The sequence below is a fragment of the Camelus ferus genome, chromosome 22 (assembly GCF_009834535.1).
Source record: "Camelus ferus isolate YT-003-E chromosome 22, BCGSAC_Cfer_1.0, whole genome shotgun sequence".
Classification (NCBI taxonomy): domain Eukaryota; kingdom Metazoa; phylum Chordata; class Mammalia; order Artiodactyla; family Camelidae; genus Camelus; species Camelus ferus.
The window spans coordinates 2,717,388-2,734,599 of NC_045717.1; the positions used below are offsets into that span (position 1 = coordinate 2,717,388).

At 58.5% G+C, this 17,212-nt stretch overlaps 1 protein-coding gene across 2 annotated transcripts; it reads right to left on the reverse strand.

Moving 5' to 3' along the window:
* Window positions 1–321: 321 nt before the first annotated feature.
* N4BP3 (NEDD4 binding protein 3) lies at window positions 322–12,147 on the reverse strand. Of its 2 annotated transcripts, none has more exons than XM_032464938.1 (5): window positions 11,921–12,147; window positions 6,461–6,809; window positions 5,715–6,242; window positions 5,051–5,305; window positions 322–4,926 (listed from the first exon to the last, which is right to left on the reverse strand). In XM_032464938.1, the coding sequence occupies exons 2-5, from the start codon at window positions 6,779–6,781 to the stop codon at window positions 4,399–4,401; spliced, it is 1,632 nt and encodes a 543-aa protein (XP_032320829.1). In that variant the 5' UTR covers window positions 6,782–6,809; window positions 11,921–12,147; the 3' UTR covers window positions 322–4,398. The 2 variants fall into 2 exon arrangements, with proteins under 2 accessions (XP_032320829.1, XP_032320828.1); XM_032464937.1 differs by having other exon boundaries at window positions 6,461–6,812.
* Between the last annotated feature and the right edge of the window lie 5,065 nt (window positions 12,148–17,212).

Consider the following 17,212-nt stretch of genomic DNA (forward strand, 5'->3'; position numbering starts at 1 on the left):
GCCCTGGGTGACGGCACAGGTCACACACAAAGCGGGTCCTGGTTCTGGCCCTTCCCCTTGGCTGCCTGAAGGACCCACTCAGTTGCAGGAGGTAAAGTCCTCCTGTGCCAGCTGACCAGGCTGTCCAGGAGCTTTCTTGCCTCCTCTCACCCCTTTCCAGACAGGACCCTCCCCTAGACCCACCGCGTGCTTTCCCGTGACCAAATCTCGGCCCATTTCGGGTTACCCACATCCCAGCCTGTTCCCGAGGTAATCTCTCCCAACTTCCCCTCCTCGGAGATTACCTCAGTTAAAGAAAAAAAAAAAAATTCATGACAATTGTTAAAGAGTAAGGAAGCCTTTATTCAACGTGGCGGGGTGGGGGGGCTACTGGAATGGAGATTTATAGTAGGGACCAGAGAGTGGGCTCAACTGCAAATACAACAAAGAAAAGTAGAATTTATAGCCAAGGAGCAGGGTTGAGGGGTGGTATCAGTAGATGGAAAATTACTAAGGGGAAACCTCAGAGGGCAGGGTTGGGGGATCTGGCTAAACAGATCCTCGGTAAAGGCAGGCCAGAGTGATCAGACATCACGTGGGAGATGGTGGAGGCTGAGGAACCAGGGTAGATATGGAGGGTGATTGGATATGGAGGATGGGGGATTCTAGCTAAACTAACTTAGCAGGATTCTTGCTAGAACCGGACTGCATAAGGAAGGACACAGGAGCCCAGGACACAGGAAGGCATAGTCAAAAAGAGAGCTCAGAAGTGGCTGACCAAAGTTTGGATAACCCCCCCAACCTACTCATCACCTGGAGTATGAGCCAGCTGTCCTCTGGACTCCCGTGGCACTCAAACCTCACCTCTCGTGACATATTCCACGTCTGTTTTTGTTGCAAGAAACAACACATTCTTATTCTTTTCTGAATCCAATACAGAGGGCTAGGCCCGCACCCACCAGAGTGGTGGGTGAGGTGAGGTGAGCTGAATCATCACTGTGGGGCCTGCATCCTCTCTGGAAAATGGTTTCCTAATACCACAGCCCCTCAGTCTCAAAGAAATGCACGCTCATCCCTCCGAGGCTCCCTCTGCCGTCTCCATGTTCTGCTGATGGCTCACTGCCGCGGAGGGGCCCAGGCACGACTGTGGACGTGTGTGTGTGATGTCTCCCGCCCCCACACTCTCCCTCCAGGAAGGGCCACGGGGGCGGAGGCCTTGGCCACCTCGGCTTCCTCCCTGAGGGAGGCTCAGTACATCACTGTGCAGTGAATGGCGACTGGCTGTGGCGCCCCGGTCGGTGCCTGGCACAGACCTGCTTCAGACCAGGTGGCACAAAAGGTGAATGAAGGCTCAGAGGTGAAGCCTTTGCCACCTTCCCACCCCACCCCCACCCAACTTGAACCCATGCCAGTCAGGGGAGGAGTCTGGTCCCTCTTGCTCCAAATGCCCCCCCCTACCCCCGTCACCGTGACTTCTGGGCTCAAACCAGAGCAGGCTCTGGGGATGAAAACAGAAGACCTGGCCCTGCCCCAGCCATGCCTGCAGCCCAGTGGAGACAGACCGACCATTCCAGCAGCACAGAAAGAGCTGGTGGAGAGACATGGGGGCTGCAGACACAGGGATGAGGGGATTGCCTGGACAGGGAGTGAGTTCAGGGAAGGCTTCCTGGAGGAGGCAAGATCTGAGCTCCATGAGGGCATCCTGCCTGGAGAACACAGGCCCAAAGGGCTGCTGGCATCAGGAGGGACACCACTATCAGGGACCCTGGAGGCCAGGCTGTCGCAGGCTTCAGTGACAGGCTAAGGGGCCCAGGGAGCCACTGGAGGGCATGACACTATCTGAGCTAAGAACAGGAGGGGCCGAGGGCAGGGAGCCCAGTGCAGGGAGCTTGCCTCAGTACAGGAGAGAATCGGCTACTTGGGCCTAGTCTCATGGGGGTGGGGGGTGGCTGAGGGTGGCTGGTGAGCTGAGGGGCTGCCAGGGGCAGGAGGAAGGGGCTGCCCCAAGCAGTAGCCACTGTGGTGGTGCCTGTGATCCGCTGGCCCCAGAGCCACCCTGCCGGCTTGGGGACATGGGGACGGGGAACTGGTTTGCCCAGCAGGGATGAGCTAACAAGGATCAGGTTCCCTGAGACGCCCCAGCTTCGGCTCTCCTGAGCCCTCCCCCTACCTTTGGGCCTGGCCTTAGTTTCTGGCACAGCTGCCAAGTTTTGGTACCGCCCACCCACTCCCCAGTGGCTGTACTGGCCAGCCCAGCTTCCTAATTGCTGGGTGGGGAGCTGTTCTGCAGAGCTGGGACACCAAAAGGTGGACCCTGGCCACTGTGGGGCACATGGGTACCCAGCCTGACTAGCTCCAGGCCATGGGGGGGCACCAGGCTTCCAGCCAGCACTGGGCTCTGGAGAGCCCTCTAGAGGAATCATTGACCCAGAAATGTCGGTTTGGAGGGGTGTGTGAAATCAGTATCAAGGCCTGCTGGGGACAGGCTTACCTAACCCAGGTGTTCCTCCCTCCCTCCCCAGGCAGAGGACCCCGGCTCAGAGGTGGGCCCAGATGGGTCTCAGCAAGGCCCAGGGGTCTGTCCACCAGCTCCAGTCAAGCCTGGCCAGTGCAGAAAGGGGCTGGGGCTGATGGGTAAGAATGGGACAGAGGGAGAAGCTAGGAAGAAGCCCTCCTGGCCTCCAACCCAGGAGCCCCAAACACACCCCCTTAGACATACCCACCACCCACAGCACATCTCCAGCGCACCCACCTGCCACTCACAGGACATGAACACACCATCTCCACTGCAGACAACTCACACCCCCCATTCTCCGCCCTAAAAAGGCGGAGCACACCGGCCCACACTCCACATCCCCATCCATACTCCTGCATGGCAACTCCACCACCTGGACCCCCCTGCTGGGGCCTCAGGGAGCTGCCAGGCCTGGCCTGGGAGGGAGGGGGCACAACCAGAGGGAGCAAACTGGGGGTTTCTGCAGAGAACTTCTCAGGGGTGGCCGCTGCCCCACCAGGGCAGGGCCTGGGTAGGGGGACATCTGTGTGCTGGCTCCTCTGGGGCAGGATGTACATCTAATTCAACTCTGCACCCCTATGCCCTGAGGGCCTAACACAGCACCTGACAAACAGGAAGCGCTCAATGCGTGGCAACATTTACAGTGATGCATCTGTAAGGACACAGAGCTTCACAGCAAGGGGTGGGGAGACGCCACCAGCATAGCCAGACTGGATCTGTGCTCCAGGCCACCCACCCAGGAGGGAGCAAAGGCTCAGAGAGAAGGGCAGATGTCTGAGAGGCCAAGGGTGGGAGCAGGTTTTAGGGGGCCAAGGATCAGCCTTGGCTAAGAGAAAGGGCTAGGGGTGTGGGTGGGGCTGCTTCTTCCCAGGACAGAGCTTTCCAGAATACAAATCAGATAGTATCTCTCCAGAATATCCCATTGTCCCCCATCCCTACAGGGAAATGTTCAAATTCCCCACTGTGGCACAGGCCCTTTATCAAGTGACCTACAAGCTTTCTCTGCTTGTCTCCTGCACCTTCCCAGGGCCCTCCCTCTGGAGGGAGGGGTGCATAAACCAGATAGAAAGGTGGGAGGTACGTCCTGGGAGGGGCAGGGCGCTACCAGAGCCTTAAGTTGCCCCAGCGGAAGCTGTCTTAGGTTGGCCCCACATCCAGCGGGCCCGGGCACTCAGGGCCCAGACTTCCCACCAAGAGGATGTTTCATGCTCTAGCAATGCCTTGGTTGACTTGCCCTTTTATTTTCTTGTGTTCCCTGGCATTGTTCCTTCTCAAAAGTCCCACCCGTGCTAAAGAAAAGAAGTTCAGCCCACATGGCAGCTAAGGAGCTCTGTGGTACGAGGGCAAGGATTCCTCCACTCCCCAACACGTACGCCCAGAAGATGCACACAGAGGCCCAGGGCACCCCCTCCCCACTCACCATGACCATGGAGGAGCTACAGCCCAGGTCAACAGCCCCCAACCCTGACCTTCCACAATTCTCTGGACAAAGACCCAGGACAGGCCCAACGTTTTCAAGCCGGTGCCTCCTCGTAGAAAACGTGATTTTATTCTGGGGAGGCCAGTGTTCCCATTGCAGCCTCCTTCCCTCATGCCTGCCCTTCTGCATCATGGGCTCTTCACTGCCCAACCTCCTTTCCTGGGCCACGCCTATTCCAGGGAGCAGGGCCGGGCCCTGCCTCGGTGCTCCTCAGCCAGGAGCACCTTGCCCTGGCTCCTGCCACTGGCAGCCCATCCAGCCCACAGCCCCACTGGATCCCTCCTCTCGGCGAGTCTCCCCGTCCCTGGCTGGTCTCAGCAGATTCTGCCCCAGACCAACGTAAGGAAGGAGCCGGCTGTCTCAGGACGGGCTGGTACAAGCCGTCTCCTGACAGTGGTTCTGCTGTCAGCTCGCTCCGTGGGCCTCAGATCTTGGAGGACTCGAGCCGAGGGCTCCAGGGTGTGGGGGGCTCCCGCAGCGCCCGCAGCTCCTGTTCCAGAGCCTGGTTGCGGCGGTACATGTCCATGTAGCCCCCCTGGATCTCCCGCTGGTAGCGCAGCACCCGCTCCTTCTCCTCCTGCCACGTCCGCCGCTCCTGCTCGAAGCGCAGCGCCTGCTCCTGGCCCCGGAGCCGCTCCTGCAGCAGCTCAGCCCGCAGCTGCTCGGCCCCGTCTCCGGCCTCGCTGCCCCCTGCCTCCCCCAGCAGCCCCCTGCTCTTGCAGTCATCCGTCTCACAGCTGCCCGGGGCCTCCTCCCGAGGCGCCTGCTCCTGCAGGCTCCGCACGGCCTCACGCAGCCGGGCCAGCTCCGTGTCCTGGGCCTGGGCTTGTGCCCGGCTGCCCCGAAGTTGCGTCTTCAGGCTGAAGATCTCAGCCAGCTTCTGCGCCAGCTCGGCCTGGGCCTCCCGCAGCTGCTGCTTCAGGAGGCTGATCTCCGCTGTCTTCTGGCACACCTGGAGGGGCACAAGGATGGGCAAGAGCCCAGCAAAGCAGGGTCAGCGGGGCCGGCCTGGAGGACAGACAGAGGATGGGTCTACTGCCATGGGGGAAGGGGTTTCTGAATGCCTGGTCTCTCACCTCCCATCGGGCTTCCTCCTCTGGTCGGGCGCTGGGATCAGCCTCTGGGAGGGCGGCTGGAGGCCGGGGCTCAGGGCCCAGGCCCTGCTGTGCCCGCAGCTCCTTGCGCAGGCGCCGCTGCTCCTGCTGGGCCATGAACAGCTGTAGCTGGAGGTTGCGCTCACTGCGCTCAGCCTTCTGGGCCACCTCATGCAGCCGCTCCACGTACAGGCGCTTCAGCTCAGCCAGCCACAGCCGCTGGCGCTCCTCCAGCACCTGCCAAGGGGAAGAGGAACCTGCCATGCTGACACCCACGCCCAGCCCTGCCCCTTGGACGCCGACTGCCTGCCTTCCCATAGCGGGCCCACCACTCTGACACTCCAGCTGGGCCCAGGGCCCAATGCTCTGGCCACACATGGGCCCTAACTCAGAAGTCCTCCAGAGGTGAAATGTCCCCAACACATGGCCTCCCCAAGGAGTCTACTGTCCTCCTTCCCCCCACACAGCTCCCACAAGGACCGCCAATGACATGACATCCCTGCCATGCGGGATTTGGGGAAAGAAGCCAAACTGTCTCCCTCTTCCTTATTCTCTCAGAGCCACGTGGGAGAGCTAACTGGTGACCCTCTGCCCTGGACGCCAGTGCCCTGACAGAAGAGGACCCTGGGGCAGGGACTGCTCTCACCTGCGTGAAGGGACTGGAGCCATCTTCGTCACCGAGGCCCCTCTTGAGCTCCTCACAGCTGTCGGGCAGCACAGCCACCATCTCCTCGGCGGTGGGGCAGGAGAACTCGTAGGGGGGTGGTGGCTCGGGCAGGCAGTTCAGCACACCCAGCGGCCCACCCTCCTTGGGGCCCCGGGAGGCCCGGTCCAGGGAGCCCCCCAGGTGGTTAATGTGGCCCAGAGAGGAACTGAAGGGGCCGGGGCCGGTGCTGGGACTGCGGCCGAAGCTGCCCCCGCTAGAGGAGTCGGACAAACTAGGCTCGGGCTCGGGGCCGCCCTCGTCCAGGCTGAGGGCGTGCAGCAGCTGGGCGCGGGCCTGGGCCTGGCTGCCCCGGGGCCCCGGGCTCAGGGGCGGGTGGCAGGCCAGCGTGTGCAGGCTGCCGTTGCTGCGCCACAGTTTCTGGCCCTTGTGGGCCGCCAGGCTCTGCATGGACAGGAAGCCTTTCCCGGTGCCCGCCACTGGCTTGAACACCGATGGGCGAATGCGGCACTGCCAGGAAGAGAGGACAGGTGTGAGGCCCTGGGCTGACTGCTCTGCAGCCCCTGGGGGTCCTCTTTGAGAACACAGGAGGCAGTGACCAAGCCTCAGGCCAGACCATAGCAAGACTTTCGTATCCCATCCCAGCATCAGGATGTTCAAGGAGGCCCCCAGCCCCCAGCCCCCCACCCCACCCTCCCACACTGGGGAGGGGCACGGCAGAGGCACACCTTGTCAAATCGACCCCGCTCAGGCAGCGAAGTCTTGCTGAAGTCACCGGCCCGAGGATGCTCCCGGTAGTAAAGGGTGGTATAGTCGGCAGGCTCATTCCGAGAGGCCCGCTTGGTGGTCTTGCTGTCCTTCTTGGGGAGGTGCAGGTAGCTGAGGATCTCACGCTGGCCCAAGCCTTTCCGGAAGAGCCCATCAGGCTGGCGGGAGCCCCGGGACCCTGCGAGTGCCTCCCGCAGCTCTTCAGGGGAGAAGTCCTGGCGTTCCAACAGGCTGCCCACGCTGCCCATGACAATGCCAGCAGGGCCTGGGGCTGTGGCCATGAAGTTTCAACAGGGCACAGGCTGGCTGCTTCTGGGGGTCGAGAGGCTCCATCAGGGGCAGGTAGGAGCTTGCTGCCTAGCTCCCTGGATGCCCGAAAACCAGGTGCTTGCCCTCTGTATCAGCTCCCCACCTGGCCCACCCAGGAGTGGCACGTGTGGGTCCCAGAGAGAATCCAGACAGGATTCCTTGGCCGGCAAGAGAAAGGGGTAGTGTGTGATGGGGGACATGGGGGGTCCAGGACATAAGGCAGCAGAATAGGGGCCCCACCCAGGGCTGGGCCAGCTGAGGACTCCAGCTCCGTCTGACTATAATTTTGTCCATTCTCCTGCCAGGCTCCTCACCCAATTTGGCAGGTGGACAGAGGGTCCAGGGAACAGAGGCCAATGGCCTCGGACTCCCGAGTCCTTCTTCCTCCCCTGGGTGGGGGAAACTCGGTTCAACCCCTCTTCTTTCAGAGGCTCAGAGTTCCCAAGGGAAGCACCTGGCATGGGTGGGGTTGGGAGCTGCAACGGGAGGGATCCAAACAGGAAGGGCCCGAGAAGGAAGGATGGACGGCAGGAACAATGGCCACAGTTTCCGGAACAGGTGTTCATGTCAGGGCAGCGGTGGGAAGCAGGGGAAGGGGCAGTGAAGCCCCTGCCAGCCCCTGTATATGCTGCCATTCCAAAGCCCACCACCAGGCCCGGGGTCAGGGGTTGTCCAAATCCTGACCCAGCGTGGAGCCGGGTTAGTGTGTGGTCGGTGGCTTCCTCATCTGGACAATAACCATGACAACTCTTATCACTCAGGGATGCTGGGAGGATTGACTGAGATAAGAGAACAGAAATCCAGTCCGGGGCTGGCCCGTGGCCTGGGTCAACATAGGCTGGCTGAAGTTGAGCTCAGCCAGCAGACACATGAACGCCGCCAGCGGGCAGCCAAGTGACCAGGTTACGGATTGTCTCCCACCCGTGTTGGGACCACACTATGGAGGGCAGGGCCTAGTGCCCTGCTGGGTCCCCTGTGTCCAGGCCAACACCTGGCACACAGGAGGAGGTCAGGAAGTACTTGTCAGATGAATGAATGCCACCTTCTTTGCCCCCCACCCAGCTGCTCCCATTCCTGGACTGCAAGTCCCCGGCCACCCACCCAATATGCTTCCGGGACACCCACTCCTGCCCCAAACAATGGTTAGGAGGTTCCATCTTCCTTAACCATTTCCAGGTTTTGTGTTTGTAGAAGACAAAGCTCACGGGGAGTGGAAGGGAGGGCAGGCCCTGCCCCCATATCCTGTGGCCCTCAACACTGCTCTGGGCGAAAGAAACCTCCCCAGCCCTCCCCACACAGCCCCCAGACGGCTCGGCCCCTCCGGGGATATCACAGGCCACACAGGGTGAGGGGATCATCCAGGTAAGGAATCGCAGGTGCTGGGCACCTACAGCGACACAGCCCTGCCTGGGGGTCTCGTGGAGTCTTAGGACATAGTTAACTGTCCGTTTTTTTAGGTGAGGGCACTGGGACTCCAAAAAGTGAAGTTGGCTTGCCCAAGGTCACAAAGCTGGTCAGAGTGAGGGTGCTTCTGATCCCAGCACCATGGTTGCCAAATGTCGAGTGGGGACCCAGGATGTCACCCACAGCCCAAGAGCTGGAATGGGAGCATCTTGCCTCCCAATCTGACACCCCCTCACCCTGACAAGCCAACCTAGCAACAGACACCACTGTGTCCAAGAGCCCACTGAACTGTCACAGCTTCCTGGGAAGGCAGACAGCAGAGAACCTGGTCTCCAGCCCTGCCCCCACACTCTCTCTCCACGGAGAAGCACCTCCCTTCTCCAGGCCACAGTTTCCCCATCTTTCTCCGAAGTGGGAAAGACCCTGCCGGCCCTGCCTTCCTCCTGGGGTTTCTGTGACTGTAACAGAGACAGGGAGGTGAAAGGGCTTGTGAACGGCAAGCCCGGTGAGAGCATGGGGGTGGGGACTGTGGCAACGGTGCCAAGTCCGCCCACTTCACACACTGCCTCGGGCTCCCCTGGGCAGAGCCTCACTTCCTGTCTTAGGGAGCAATAACCGACACCCCATGATCCCCACGAAGGGTCTCAGGTCCAGGGGAGAGGCAGCCATGGGCCAAAATAGCACGTACATCACACTCACACCGCAGTCTAGTCAGTGCCCCTGGCAGCACCAAAGCTCCTCCGTTAGAGGACACAGCGCAGACCCAACAGCAGACAGTCATGCTCAAGGTCATCCACACAGCACTGAGCACCTTCAGACACACACGATACACGAATACCCAGGTGTCCTCCCAGCCTCAAGGCTAGATGTAGGGGAGTGAGAGTATGTGTGTGCGCGCGCGCACACACACGCACATGCGAGTGAGCAGGTGGTGAGAGGGGCCTGTGACCAGCTTCTCTTCACAAGCGCGTTGAGCAGTTAGAAACATCGGAGCTGGCTGGAGGGGCACAAACAGCCCTAGCCCTTCCCTTTGTCTTTCCCTAAGGCCCCCCACCCTCCACCCTTCCTAGATAACTTCTCTGGCTGTATTATTAGCTAAGGCCCCCGGCTTTCAGGAGGCTCCGCCCTGCCCAGGTCTCAGTCTGGGGACAGTCCCTTTTCCTAAAGGAGTCCATCCACCTCCCCTGCCTCCCCGCAACACATACATTCCTTCCGGTTGCTTGGAAGCCCGGGGTCCTGGCCCAGTCAGTCCAGGGCCAGCTGTGCAGGAGAGGATGTGGTGGGGGAGTGGGAGGGAGAGACAGCAAGTGCCTTGCAGTCTCATTAGGACCATCAGAGCAAAAAGTAGGGCCTCCTCCAAGTGCCTGGGCTGCGCTGCCCAGAGCTCAGTACTTGCCTGGGGCCCAGAGCTCTGCACAGAGCTGAAACCCCCTACCACCCGGCCAGCTGGGTTTGACTGGGCTACATAGGCCACATTCTGCGCAGGTCGCTGCTGGCCCCAACTGGGCCTCTTTATTTCTGTTCCCACCTCCCTTTCCACCCCATCCAGGATCAGCCAGCAGCACCGAGAGCTCCGGACACCAGTAGCATCTACTTTGGTCCAACCCTTGGTGGAGACAGAATGGGGCTGGGGGACTACCCTGGCCATGATGCAGAGAGAGGACACACAGGGAGGCATCCACTTGTCCCTCGGTGAGTGCCTTGTTGGGTCAGCCTGATCCAGGGCTGTTGGGCCTGCCACATGCTCACAACACACAAAGGGGGATATTGTCATTCCCCACTTCAGAAGAAAAAACTGAGGTCCAGGAGGTAAAATAATGTGCCCAGGGTCACATTCAGCTGCATAGGAGAAAGTGCACAGGCTCCTCACATTTAGAAGCCTGCCCTGACCTCCCTGTGCATCTCCTGTGGGGTGGAAAGTCCCAGAGCATGAGGGTAGGAAGCTCCCAGCCGGCCTCGGCTGTCTTCATCCCCTCCTGAACCCTGGCCCCAGGGGAGGGTCCCACCACCTGCTGGGGTATCAGCTTTGCTGAGGGGCGTGTCTGCAGCTGCCCCTGAGGAATGGGACTGGAATGTCCCAGCTCCAAAAGAGGGGCCCAGGGAGGGGTCAGGAGAGGCTGGCATTCCCTAGCCCCACTGAGACACTTGAAGAGGCAAAGTCCAGCGTCTAAATCCTGCAGGAGTGATTCTTAGCATCACTATATGGTCACCTATAATTGCATGGCACGCTAGTGTTTATCAGCCCTTTCATTTCATCATCTCATCTCCACAACAGCCTTATAGAAGCAGGCAGAACAGTAGTTACCCTCACCCCCATATTACAGATAGGGAAACTGAGGCCCAGAAAGAAGTGAGCTGCCCAAGATCCTACATGATGAGCAATCCCAACTCCCTAGGCAAGACCCTCTCTTCTGTCCTAGGCTGCCTCAGCCGATGGTCACCAGCTGCCCTCCATGGGCACACACTGCTGTGGAGTAAGTCGGCTCAGCTCCCCGCTCCTGCTTCTCCCAAGGGCACCTGCAACCAGTTTGGTTTGGATCCCAGGCCCCTCAGACTGGAATGTCCCCCGCCTGCCCCTAGGTCAGGAAGAAATAGTGGAAGCACTCTGCATGGGGACTCAGCCCTGGAAACTGCTAGCTCTAGAGGCGGTGGCGGGTCGCATTCATTCAGTCTCGCACATACACACCCACACAGCCAGCCGGCAGGCAGAGGAGCCCTGCCCAGGAGGGCTCTGGGAGGAGGCTGATTACTGGGCCCAGGATGGCCTACTGCCTCTTCTCCCTCCCTAGGCCAGGCAGGGAGAGCGCACCAAAATCCCTGGACAGGCTGAGCCCCTGGTGTAAATGAGGAGAGCCCCAATCTGCTCGTGGAGGCGTGGAGGCTGGGGATTGCCAGGTGGGAGACGACAGGTCCCAGTCCTTTTTCCGGACGCAGTCAGGGCCCCGGTTTCCGCCTGGCCCCAGGCAGGCCCTCACTTTGGCCAAAGGTTATGGCCAGACTGGGATGGTGCTCAAGACCTGAGCACATCCCCTATCCACAGGATCCCTGGCAGCAGGCTGGCAGCTGCCGCCGGTACAGGGCAAGGGGTTGGTGGAGGAAGGGGGTACCTCGGAGCGGGCGGAAGAGAGCAGGAGAGGGGTCTCATGAGGAAGGTAAGGGGGCAGAAGAGGTTGGCATCTCCATGGAGTTTCCCCGGGAAAGGTTGTGGCAGAGGCGAGGGCTCCCAGAACTAAGAGAGGTCCTCGACCTACTTGGGGGGCGGGAGGGGACGTCTCTTCCAGTCCCCTCTCTGAGGCCTGCCCCGAATCTATGGGCTGGAGGCGCAGAAGCCGAGGTCAGACTCCCGCGCTAAGGGCGTCTGCCCCACCCCAGCGGCGGCGCAGGGGTCCCAGATCCAAGGAAAGCGCGTTTGCATAGGGTTAAGGAGAACAGCGAGACCTGCCGCCCGCCCTTCCAGCGGAGCGCCCCTGCTCGCAGATGGTCTCTGATCCCGTACCTCGGTGCTACGGTGTCTGGAAGCAGAGGGTACCTGGGCGCACACCGCACCTTGCCACCTCCGCCCACTTCTCAGACGGGAACCTCGGCGGGCGAAGGGCTGCGCCTTGGCCAAGGTCGCCGGGAAGGCTAGACCTTGGCGGCCGGCCCCACCCCCCGAGTCCGGCCCCGGGCCCCCGCCCGAGCCCCAGCCCCCGGCGCGCCCCACTCACCATGCTGGCGCTGCTCCGCACCCCTCGCACGCTGGGGCTCCTTCGCGCGGATTCGAACCCTCCCTCCAGGGCGCCGGCTCCAGCCGAGATTGCGAGCCGGGCCGGAGCGGCGGGGCGGTAGGCGCCGAGAAAACGCGGGCGGGCGCCGGAGCCGGATTGGCGAGGTAGGGACGCGCTCTGCGGCCCTCGCTCGCCTGCCCCAGAGACGGAGGGAAAACCCGGCCTGACTCACCGGCGCGCGGCCGGCCCAGAGCCCGGACCGGGCCCCCGGATGTGGGGGGCGGAGACGGGGGGCCACCCCCGCCCACCGCGTGCCAACCTGAGCCCCGCCCGGGCTCGCGGCTCCAGCCCGGCCCGGCCCGCCGAGGCGCCGCGCGGCGGTGGCGCCCGAGCCCTCTACCGGTTGCGCTCTGCGCCGCGGCCGCAGCGTGCGCCCCAGCTCGGACCCGGGCGGATCCGCACCCCCGAGCGCAGCCGACGCCCCTAGAGGCGCCTCCGCCTCCTCCTCCTCCTCCTGGCCTCGCCCGCCCCTCTAGGTTTCCAGAACCTGACAGCTTCCGAAGAGGCACGTTTCGACCATCACTTCCCTGATCCTCGCCGCCTCCTCTTAGGTAAGTATTATTATTCCCTTTTGAGGCTAAGCAAAATAGCACTCGGAGAGATGTGGAGAGATTTACCCAAGGTCCCTGGCTCGTTAGGGACTGAATTGGGCGCCAAGGTTTTTAGCTGGCAGAGCCTTCTAGGGGCAGCAAATTCAGATACCTTCAGGGGCCAGACAAATAATGTGAGTCAAAGGGGCGGGTGTAAGACAATAGAAGATAAGGAAACTGAGACAGAGATGGGCACCTAAGGGCATTCAAAGTCAAGTATTAAAACACCATGGCGTCCTCAAAAGGTTTAAACGTGTAGTGAGTGAAAGACCTAGCAATTCCACACCTAGGTATGTACCGCAAAGAATTGGAAACGGACTCAGACACTTGTGCATGAATGTTCAAATGCTTGTAGCAGGACTGTTCACAATAGCTTAGAGGTAGGAACAACCCAAGTGTCCATCAACAGATAAATGGTTACACAAATTGCGGTATATCTATACGATGGAGTATTATTCAGCCAAAAAAAGGAATAGAGTTCTGACACATGCTACAGCAGGGACAAACCGCCAAACAATTCTGCCAAGTGAAAGAAACCAGATACAAAAGGCCACATGTGGTATGATTCCACTTACATGAAGCAGGTAAATCTATACAGATAGAAGGCAGATTAGGGCCAGAGGCTGTGGGGAGGGAGGAATGAGGAGTGACTTCTTAGAGGGCCTGGGGTTTCCTTTTGGGATGAGGAAAATGTTTTGGAACCAGATAGAGGTGGCGGTTGCACAACATTGTAAGTGCACTAAGTGCCATTGAATTGTATCATTTAAAAATGGTTAATTTTATGTTATATGAATTTTACTTCAATTTAGAAACAGACATCATGTTACCCATGGATCAGATTTGGCCCACAGGCCACCAGTTTGCAACCCCTGTCTTGCTGTCCTCACCAGTTTCCTAACAATGGAAGTGCCCAAATTCGGAGGACTTGTCCAATTAAGAAAACTCATTAATAGAGGTATCACCTCACACCACTCAGAATGGCCATCATTCAAAGTCCACAAATGATAAATGCTGGAGACGGTGTGGAGAAAAGGGAACCCTACTACACTGTTGGTGGGAATGTAATTTGGTGCAGCCTTTATGGAAAACACTGTGGCAATTCCTCAAAAGACTAGGAATAGACTTACCATATGACCCAGGAATCCCGCTCCTGGACGTATATCCAGAGGGAACCTTAATTCAAAAAGATCCATGCACCCCAATGTTCATGGCAGCACTATTTACAATAGCCAAGACATGGAAACAACCTAAATGTTCATCGACAGATGACTGGATAAAGAAGTTGTGGTATATCTATACAGTGGAATACTCCGCAGCCATAAAAAATAATACAATAATGTCATTTGCAGCAACATGGATGGACCTGGAGATTGTCATTCTAAGTGAAAGTAAGCCAGAAAGAGAAAGAAAAATACCATATGAGATCATTTGTATGTGGAATCTAAAAAGAAAAAAAGACAAACTTATTTACAAAACAGAAACAGACTCACAGAAATAGAAAACAAACTTATGGTTATGGGAGGGAGGGGTGAGGAGGGATAAATTAAGAGTTCAAGATTTGAAGATACTAACTAATATATATATAAAATAGATGAATAACAAGTTCATACTGTATAACACAGGGACGTATATTCAACATTTTATAGTAACTTATGGTGAAAAAGAATATGAAACCAAATACATGTATGTTCATGTATGACTGAAGCATTGTGCTGTACACCAGAAATTGACACATTGTAAACTGACTATATTTCAATAAAATATATATATAAAGGAAAGAAAAAAAAAGAAAATTAATAACTACACTGGGTGTCAGCGCTTGAGGGGCCCCTGTCTGGTAGGGTTACAGAGGAAAATTCAGAGCAAGGACGCACCTCACCTTTTTGGGGACCTCAGGGAAGTCCTCACTGAGGAAGTGACTTTTGAGATGGTTCTTGATGGATGGGAAGCATTTCCATGGAGGAAAGTCATCATGGAGCCAGAATCTGGCTGGTGAAGTCAGGGCACGGTCGGGTGAAGGCAGGCTTACGAGTGAGCCTGGTCATTGGGATGGGAAAGGTCAATGGGAGAGATGGGGTACAGGTCCACATTGGAGCAGATCCAGAAAGACCTCTTGAAATAGGCGGGAGCCTCTGAGGTATTGAGAGAGGGGAGTGTGAGAACCAAGCCAGGCGGAAAAGGTGAAGGATGTTCATGAGATGGTTTGAAAGAACTGACTTGTCTTAGCCAGAAATTCCACAAGTAGGAGAGGGAGGGGATGGATGATAAGTGCCAGGCCAATGTTCCTTCCCAGAACCAGGCTGCCAGAGGGAGGTGGGAGGGGAAGGGCAGTCAGTACCTTGGAACATCCCAGCAGGAGGGAAAGAAATCAGAAGATACCTGAAGCCCAGAGATATAAAAGACAGGTGGGAAGGGGACAGGGACAGGACGGTCTCTGCTGAATGGAATTCCACCACGTTGCACACCAGAGAGGGTGGCTGCAGGTGAAAGGCTAGTGGAATCTTGGCCGCTGGGCACCAGCGCCAAAGTGGGTCAGCTGCAGAGCGCAGTGGGCGGGGGCAGAGGTAGAGAGCAGCCTGGCTCCGGCCCTCTAGCAGAGCTGTCATTCACAAAAACAGAGCTCAGGGCCCTGGCGTCCTCTAGCCTGGACCAGGCTACCTGTCCCCCACCTCCTGCACAGGCTAGGAGCACCCCCACCAGCTCTCCCCAGAAGTTGGGGAGCTGGCCTGGCAGATGTTTCTTCCTGCCTGGCTTCTCTGAGCCCTTTGAGGTTGTCCCGGTCACCTGGTTGGGGAGTGTAAGGCAGAGGGGACCGGTGGCCCCAGGGGAGAGGCAGCATCAGTTCTAATCCAGAAAGTGCCCCTTCCTCCCCTTTCCATAGCCAGGCACCCTTATTTATGCATATTCACAAACTTAATACCTTCAGGCATAGACCACAGAGCATGACCTTGAACCCTTGTGTGCCCTCAGTCTCTGATGGAAAAACTGAGGTTCAGATAGGGGACACGACCTGTTCCCCCAAAACGTATCTCAGAGCCAGTTCCTGGAAGCTGGAACTCCTGCCGCCTGGGAGTTCAACCACTCTCCTTCCCTCCACGCGGGCTGCCTCCTGTTCGCACTTTTGGCCCCTGGACCCTTAGCCTCCGACCTGCCTTTCTGAGGCCTTTCAGAGAAGGTGGGCTGGACAGGAGCCAGGCCTCTGCCTCCCTCCACGCACTTGCCTGGACAGCATCAGAGAGGTCAGACTGGGCGGGGGTGGGGTTGCATGCAGTGAACTTTGCTTGCCCTCCTGGGCTTGCAGAGCAGACACCCCTGCCTGGGCCATCTGCCCCCAGACTTGGCATCCTTGTGGAATTGGCTCAGGAGTCACACGGTTCCAATGCCAAGGGGCGAGGCACTTAGGGCGCGGGGCCAAGGGAAGGGAAAGAGGCTCTCTGGATGCACTCACTTCCTGAATAGGCTGGCCTCGGACAATTTCACTTCTTTTTCTGCACCTTGGTTTTCTCATCTCGAAAAAGGGATGATAATTTGGCCGGGAGGATTAAGTGAAGCACGTGAAGCACATAAAGCACGTGCCCAGCATGGTACCTGGCAACTAGTCGACAGCTGTACCTGTTAGTTTTTCCTTCTCCTTCTCCTCCTGGGGAAGGTTTATCAGAAAGTCAAAATGCTTGCCACAGGGCCTGTCTTGAAGAGGCTGGGAAGGCTTCGGACCCCCAGCATGGACTTACATTTTCTTGGGTCTGCCTCCCTGGGCTGGGTGGTTCCTGCATGCATGCAACTTGCGAGTGGCCAGGATTGTAAAATCCTGGAGCTACCCTGGGGACTCGGAAAGCTCCCCTACTCTCTGACTGCCACCTCTGGCCTCATCACCTTTCTCCTTGATTGTTGCAGCAGCCTGCCTGGGCTCCCTACTGCCTGGCCCTGGCCTCTGCCCACGCTGCCTCCGAGGGTGCTTTCCAGCCCACACATTCTGTCCCTGCCCTCCTCTGCTTGAGAGGTGGTGGCGCCCCGTCTTCAGGACTGGTCCCGCAGCTCCTTCGGGCCCAGCACTGGCCCCTGCCTCACGTATTTCCACGCTGGGGGCTGCCTCAGCGTCCTCACCTGGAACGGCTTGTTGTTGGGAGAATCCATTAAGGGCACCCGCTCTGCCCAAGGCCTCTCCTCCCACCTCCAAGGCAAAACTACTGCCCCCATCACTGGCGCTGCATGTGCTGCAATGTGTGAGCATTTTGGGGTCACCTGGCTGTCATCCCCAGGAGACAATGGGTCCTAAGCCCCCCGTGTACATCCTCCAGTGCCCCCAGACTTGGCATCCTTGTGGAGTTGGCTCAGGAGCCACACGGCCCAGATGCCAAGGGGCGAGGCACTTTGGGTGTGGGGTGAGGCACTTAGGGTGGCCAGGGGAAAGGAAAGAAGCTGTCTGGATGAACTCACTTCCTGAATCGGCTGGCCTCAGACAATTTTAAGGTCAACTATCAGGTTTGGGAAGCCTCCCCAAACCTGACAGTTGACCGTGCTCAGCTCCAACCCACCATCTGCAAAACAGCCATTTCATGACTTGTTTCTAACCAGGAGGACGAGGATGAAGAAAGGCAGCCTTGGCTCTAAGCCCCAGTCTGTGACTTCCTGGTGACCTTTC

Coding starts and splice junctions, on each gene's coding strand:
- N4BP3 (XM_032464938.1), bottom strand. CDS start 6,781: ATGGCCACAGCCCCAGGCCCTGCTGGCATTGTCATGGGCAGCGTGGGC. Junction 6,243..6,460: donor AGCGGGGTCGATTTGACAAG/GTGTGCCTCTGC, acceptor TCTTCCTGGCAG/TGCCGCATTCGCCCATCGGT. Junction 5,306..5,714: donor GCTCCAGTCCCTTCACGCAG/GTGAGAGCAGTC, acceptor TCCCCTTGGCAG/GTGCTGGAGGAGCGCCAGCG.